The 7444-nt window shown below is 51.7% G+C and overlaps 1 protein-coding gene across 1 annotated transcript in view; it reads right to left on the bottom strand.

The window, feature by feature from the left end:
• Window positions 1–7438, bottom strand: part of SFXN4 (sideroflexin 4) — a 25520-nt gene extending 18082 nt beyond the window's left edge. The window contains exons 1-5 of the mRNA XM_004680977.2: window positions 7376–7438; window positions 5172–5237; window positions 3533–3607; window positions 1795–1821; window positions 1656–1710 (exon numbers count right to left, since the gene is read on the bottom strand). Coding sequence (XP_004681034.2) covers window positions 1656–1710; window positions 1795–1821; window positions 3533–3607; window positions 5172–5237; window positions 7376–7414 — 262 coding nt within the window. The 5' untranslated portion in view covers window positions 7415–7438. The remainder of the gene's footprint in view (window positions 1–1655; window positions 1711–1794; window positions 1822–3532; window positions 3608–5171; window positions 5238–7375) is intronic.
• Between the last annotated feature and the right edge of the window lie 6 nt (window positions 7439–7444).

The following is a 7444-nucleotide window of genomic DNA, read 5'->3' as shown; positions in this document are numbered from 1 at the left end:
TCTGTCTCTGGTGAATCCTCTCACCCTCTGCATCTCTGACCTGTACCCCAGTTCTGTACGAATAAATAAATAAATCTTAAAAAAAAAAAAAAGTTAAAAAAAATATATATATATATCCCTGCTTACTGATTATGTACAGGGAGAGCAATGTTGCCTTCATAGCTGCTAATATCCACTCTACAGACTATGGATCAAGGTGTAATTCCAACTTTCAATCTGAATTACACTTCAGGAGGCTACAGCTGCCGTGGACCCCTCTGCTGGGTCTGGGTCAAGTCAGTTGAAAACCTTCTGGAAAGGATTCACCACCCTACATGTCATGAATGTGCATGACTCAGGAGGTCCAAATAGCAACATTAGCATGTAGGATTTACCTCATTCTTTTTAATGAGTTCTTTACGACAGCTGAATTTTGGATTTTTACGTTGGCTCCAGTTTCTTGCTCATAACAAAGAGAGAATTTTATGGGAATCCCTCATACTAGCCCTTATGAGTTATTCTGGATCAACAATGAAAGAACTAGCTATGTTCTTCTGGGTATGATGGGGCTGGGTGAGACTCAGACCGACTGCCCCCTTGCTCCAAAGCCCAGATCTTTCCACGGGGCTGGACACAGCTCTGGGTCCCAAACCTATTGTTACCTGCGGTTCTGCATTCCTATACAAAGGTCAGAACTGCCCGTCAGTCACTCAGTCATAGAAGCCAAACCTTACAAAGTGCCTATCAAATCATAAAGAGCAGAAAGCTTGATTACAGCCCTCCCTGGTGGCACAGTGGGTTCGAGCGCAGCACTGCAAAGCTGGCCATGGCTGCCGCAGTGCGAGTTCAATGCCCACCCCAGAGGTGACCACATGGCGTGGCAGACCTCTCCTGTCTCGCCCACTGCTCCCCTCAGCAGTGTACTTCATCAGTCGGCCTATTCTGCTCCCCACTCTGTCTCTGGTGAATCCTTTCATGGCCCCTACACCTCTGGCCTGTAGCCTAGTTCTATATGCATAAATAAATACTTAAAAAAGCTTGTTTGCCCTGGGAAAGGTATGCATCGGAGGTATGACTGGGAATGCCTGGGGGCTGAGGACCGATACATAAACATACTCGCGCCTTACACATCACGAGACATAACCGGGAATGCCAGGAAGGGCCGAGGACCCATGCATGATTAGGGACCCCAGAAGCTGATCAGCGAATGCCTTGTAGATAAGATTAGAACCATGGCCAGGGGTTTCCGTCAGGTTTCAATGACAACACTCGGTCATCACCAGATAACAATGATCTGATCAGCAGACTCAAGTCTCCTGAAGCCCTAGATGACATAAGCACTTTTTTTAGTTGCACCTGTCTTTTTCTCCTCGTCCTCCTACCCCACGTAAACCGACACTGTATGATGTTTCAATCAATAAAAAAGCCAGGATTCTGCTGGTTCAGCAGCGACCTGCCCCATGCAGTTTGCTCCACGGCTCCCATTTCCTATCAGTGTGGGGTTGCCTGACGCCTCACAAACCTCCTGACTGCCAGTTCTTATCATGCACCGTTCAAACACTCCTTTTAGGTGTGGTTTCCAGCCTCATCGTCAGAAATCATTCTAAGGGGAAAAGGCATTTCCTAACTGCTACAATCGTATCTCCGCAACCTGCATCTGAAGTTAGGGCGCTCACCTGCAGGGCGAAAGGCGACAGGGATCAGCCTGCTGTTGTCAGGGTGCACTGTTGACTTCAAGGGCGAACACTAAGGTCAGTCTGAGGCTTAGGTTTGTTCTCTTAGGAGGTTAAAGGTTGGGAAGGGGCTGAAACTTACAAGACTTCTCTTCCAAGCTTCTTGTATCTTGAAAGAGAAAAACGAGAAGAAACAGCCATCAGCCTTAGGGTGATGGCAGCAACAAATCACTGTCGTCTCATTTCTGTCCCATCTTTGTTCTGTCTTTCCACAGGCCGGAGCTGCCTCCCAGCACATGGCCAGAACCAAACCAAATAAACCGAATGAATAAATGTAAGAACTGAGAAGCGAAGTGGTGATCCACAGAGATAATGACCAGAACATTAAAGAGCCTGCCATCTCTGACCTCGGCAAGGACTCCTGGTCAGCACCTACCTTGTCCTGGGTTGAGTCCCTGAATCCAGCCCCAGCTCAGAGGCAGCTGCTTAGAATGGACTCTGCCTGGGCCCTCCCTGGTGGCGAAGGGGGTTAAAGCCCAGCACTGCGAAGATGGCTGCAGCCGCTTTGCTGCGAGCTCGATCCCTGCCCCGGAGGTGATCCGCAGGGCACGGCAGACCTCTCCTGTCTCCCTGCTGCTCCCCTCAGCAGTGGATTTTAGTGGATCTGCCTGTTCTGTTCCCCACTTTGTCTCTGGGGAATCCTCTCACCCCCTGCACCTCTGGCCTGTACCCCAGTTCTGTATGCACAAATAAATAAATCTTTAAAAATGAAAAAAAGGGTAGATGGCCCCTGCCTGTCAGGAGAGGTGCCACTGATGTGGAGGCAGACCCCATGGCACTGGCCACCTCGTAGCATCAGAGCCAGGCTGTGGGCCCAGAGGCGCTGAGGGGCACTTCAGAAACCAAGTTAGGCACGTGAGCTTTCCATAGACTGCCTCATTGGACTGGCGTCTGTAGGCGCCAGGGAGCTCCCTAGACAGGAGAGAGGTGATGAAGGACTTGGCCATCTCTGCAGGATGCAACCTGGAATGCGCCTCCCAGAGAACGGTGTGACTTGGGGCACTGCCTGAGCTTGGGAGTTGGTCACCGTCTCGGGGCAGACAGAGAACCCTCACCCCGCCCCGGAGCTCAGGAGCACTACATGCAGGTTCCTCCGTAATACTCATCTCTACAACCCTGTTTATGAGAAGAAATTCTTTTGTGTTTTTAAAGATTTATTTATTCAAACAAAACTGGGGTACAATCCAGAGGCATAGGAACGTGAGAGGTTCACCAGAGGCACAGTGGGGAGCAGAACAGGTGGATCTAGTGAAATACACTGCTGAGGGGAGCAGCAGGCGGGTCAGGAGAGGTCTGCTGTGCCGTGTGGTCACCTCTGGGGCCGGGGATCAAACATGCACTAAAGCGGCTGCGGCTGGCCTACAGGGCAGTGCCCTAACCCGCTGCGCCACCAGGGAGGGCATCTAACTACATCTGACCTGTGAACAGCAGATTTGACCTGTATGGGTCCACCTGTGTTCAGATTCTACCCCCAGGTTCCACATTCTCCTGATGCCAGTCTACTAATAGGCAGGGTCCACTGTAAGGGACTTGAGCATCTAAGGATTCTGGTACCCTGGGAGGGAAGGGGGTGATCCGGAATCAGCCCCCTTCAAATCCCAAGGGACACCCATAGGTAAATTTTAGGAGTCAAGTTATACTGAGCATTGTTCAAGGGTCAACTGTCCATTAAAAAAAGTAACCTGATTTTTCAACTAAAGCTGATCCTTTGGGCTGTGTTTAGAAAGGCAACAATCCACTGGATTGCAGAGCGCAAGCAGAATCAGCTGAAGACAACCACCCTCGCTGGGAACCAGACACACCGGGGCCATGGAACCTACCCTTCGGTCCTCCAAATCAAATCTGTATGCATCTTCACTGGTTAACAACAGTTGCCTTGATTTCTCTATTTTTCCCTAAAATCAGATACAAAATAAATAAATAAATAAAATTATCTTAACATCGTTCATCCCGCATTCAGGTGTGATGACTCACGCCTGATTTCTATGCAACACGTGGCCACATTCTCAGCACCACGACAGTTTCTATCTGAGAGTCCTCGTGGCCTCCAGACCGGCCCCAGACAGCAATAGCTGCTGACCCCACTGGGGCGGGTTCCCAGATGTCTCAGTGAATGGATCCCACCCCCGGGTTACCACATCAGAAACCTGGAAATCCCATCTCCCTCACCACCCCACAGCTAATCCATTTAGTCTTATTTCCTCTCTTTTTTTTACCTCATATAAGAAAAAATTAAATACAGGAAACACAATAAATGACCATATATGCATAACCCCTTCATCCCCCCTTTAACAACTGTAAGCAATTATATTTATTTCTATTTTCTTCTTCCACAAAGAGCTGTGACCCCTACTCCCGTTTCCCTCCCCATTCTATCAGGCTTCCAGTCCATATTTGTGTACTTACACGCACAGAAATACATGTATCCATAAAAAATGTGGAGTAGTGGTTATTTTATATTATAATTTGCATAACTCCTGTACTTTATGTGTCTTGCTCTTTCCACTCAATATCACAGCTATCATGTTTTTCCACTTAACATCATATACATCACATGTTTTCACTTAATAGCATATGTTGAAACCAGATCACTGCTTTTAAGAGCTGCCTGGCATTCTACTCTATGAATCTACCACATGCTATTTGCCCAAGGATGGGCGTTCAGGGTGCTTCTTGCTTTTTTTTCTGTTATATAAACAGGGCTGTATGGTTGGGGCAGTTCTCTGGATCTCTCACCACATCCCCATCTTACAGGTGAGGAAACTGAGGCTTCGAAGGGCTCGCAAATGTACTCCAGGAAACCTCGCCAGGAAATGGGATGGGATCTGGCCCTGAAAATTCACGGGCAGGGCCACCGTCCCCAGCCACCCCTAGCACCTCCTCTTCATCCTCTCTCACACCTCGCTGAAGCCCTCACTCGTTTAGACAGCTGAGGCTCCAGCTGGACTAAGTACCTTGCCTGGGCCCCTCTGGTTACCCGCCACATGGCACCCAAGAGAGCCGCCCCAAGAGACCTCATTCCACGGACTCAGTGCAAATCCTCCTGGTCTGAGGGCCACTCCAGGCTCCTGAGAGCCCACTGAGAAGCCCCAGTGGTTGCAAGACCTACTAACAGCCCCCTCCCACTCCAGCCTCCCCTCCACCCCTCCCGGCAGTGAAGCGGATCCCCCAGGCGGGCCCCTGACTGCAGGGCCCCTGGAGCCCAAGATTCGCTGGTGACCCCTCCTGGTGGTTCAGGAGGTTTGTTTTCATCCTCCTGAACCACCGGCACCTGTCCGGGGCTTGGCCTCACCTGTACACCTTCATGCAGCCCCCGTGCCTAAACCCGTGCATTTGGAAGGAATAAAAGCGTGACGGAACATAAGGACCCTGTTATTTCAACGCTTTCAAGAGACCACGCCTTCACATTCCAGAATAAAATGTGAAAGTCATTATTTCTAAAAATGAGAAAATACTTACAATTGAAAGGACCAGATTTGTAGGATCCAATAATTCTGTCCACTGACGAAATCTCTGGAAAAAAGACTTGGGAGAAAAGAGCACCAGAGAGATGAATAGCCAGGAGACCAGAAATGTACAGGCATAAGTGGCAGTTACCTTTTCTTATGAGAAACCAGTGGGGTTGTATGACCTGCCTACGACCTGGTGCACCTGGATTCCTCACCACATCCCCATCTCACAGGTGAACCTTGAGGCTTAGAAGTGCTCATGAATGTACTCAAGGAAACCTAGCCAGGAAATGACCCTTGGTCACTGCACTATCAACTGCTCTTGAAGTTTAAAAGACTTTGGTGGGCCTCCCTGGTGGCGCAGGGGTTAACTTTCAGCACTATCAAGCTGATCCAGGACAGGGAGTGACCCACCCACGGGGGGGGGGGGGGGGGGACGGGCAGACCTCTGGCTGTCTCCACTGCTTCCCCTCAGTGGTGTATTTCAGTGGATCCGCCTATTCGGTTCCCCACTCTGTCTCTGGTGAATCCTCTCGCTCCCCCCACACCTCTGGCCTGCACCCCAGTTCTTATATGTGTCAATAAATAAAATAAACCTTAAAAAAAGACTTTGGGGTCACATGGGTCTGTATCTCCCCACCCCATGACCTTGAAGCAACTACTTAGGAAGGTCTCAGAATCAGTTTCTTCACCCTCTTAGGGGAGTTATGAGGATTCCCTTGAGTCCACAGAACTGGACACCCCACTGAAGGCACAATATGGGCTTTTTTTTTTTTTAAAGATTTATTCATACAGAACTGGAGTATAGGCCAGAGATGTGGAGGGCGAGAGGATTCACCAGGAACAGAGCGGGGAGCAGAACAGGCAGATCGACGAAGTACACTGCTGAGGGGAGCAGCGGGCGGGTCAGGAGAGGTCTGCCGCGCCATGTGGATCTCCTCCGGGGCAGGAGGGGATCGAACTCCTGCGGAATTGGCTTAAGCTTCTCAGTGCAGTGCTTTAACCCACTGCGCCACCAGGGAGAGCCGGGGCTTTTTTTTTTTTTTTTTAAGATTTATTTATTTAAAACAACTGGGCAACAAGGTCAGAGGTGGAGGGTGGGGGTGAGGTGGGAGGATTCCCCAGAGACAGAGTGGGGAGCAGAACAGGAGGATCCACTGAAATACCCTGCTGAGGGCTGAGGGGATCTCAGGGAGTCAGCAGAGGTCTGCTGCCCCATGTGGGGCAGTGGGTCAGCTCTCTGGCCGCGGTTTAAACTCCAGCTGCAGTGACTGGCTGCAGAGGGCTTCACAGAGCTGCACCTCAACCCCTTGTGCCACCAGGGACACCCCGCCACAGCTCTGCTGACCCGTGAAGGGAGGTCTGGGTTACTCCAAAAGCCCCCACATTTTGCAGGGTCTGACCTAGCCCTGGCTCTACCTGGCCAGTGTACGCCCATTGCTTCCGAACTTCCCCAGCTAAAAACACCGGGTTTGTGCTACTTTGGCTGAGGGCTGAATAAAAACACCCCAAACGGTGTCGCCCAAGGGTCCCCAGGAGGCTATGGAGCGCTGAAGTGTGGGTGCACCACGTGTCTAAAATATCCCCTGGCTTTGCACCAAGAAAGGACAGAAAATCTCCTTTTATATTAAAAGAAAAATCATCACTTTATATTGCTTAGCTTTTGAAACGTTAACGTTCTGGGTGCAGTGGGCTAATTATGGTATATGATTAACATTCATTTTAGCTCTTTCTACCTTTGTTACTCAGGCTACGAGAAACTTTCAATCGCTTCCAGGGCTCCCTCTGTGTTTCTATTGGGCAGCCGCGCCCTGACCTCGCCCGCAGGCGGGGCCTCTTGGCTTCCCCCAGGCCTGCAGCGTCCGCCGAGCTGGGCACCGAGGGGTGCACGCGCGGGGCGGGGAGGCTGGGCGCCCCGAGAGTACGGGTCCTCTCCAGCCCAGCCCAGCGCAGCCTCTGCAGCAGCGGGCAGACACCGGCAAGGGGACCCCTGGGGCGTTCTGCCCCGGGCTTGCGCCCCCTCCGTAGCCCAGGCTGCAAGGGAGGTGACCCTCGGCCACCGCCGCGGGTGGGCATCCGACTAGCTGGCGTTTCCCTCTCGGCCCTCCACGCGTGGCGACCACGTGGGCTGCCCAAGGTCACCGCGGCCCGGCGCAGGCTGCGCGGCGCGGCCCACGCCCTCTCCCTCCCCCGCCGCGCGGGCCCGGGCCGTACTTGGCGTTCGGAGATCCAAAAGCGCACGTTGGGCTCCATGCGGGCGGCGGCGCCCTGCCGGCGGGCCCG

Source organism: Condylura cristata, unplaced genomic scaffold (assembly GCF_000260355.1).
Source record: "Condylura cristata isolate star-nosed mole 26May11 unplaced genomic scaffold, ConCri1.0 scaffold00011, whole genome shotgun sequence".
Classification (NCBI taxonomy): Eukaryota; Metazoa; Chordata; class Mammalia; order Eulipotyphla; family Talpidae; genus Condylura; species Condylura cristata.
Note: the sequence above shows the minus strand (reverse complement) of the source record. Positions and strands in the feature narration are given on the sequence as shown.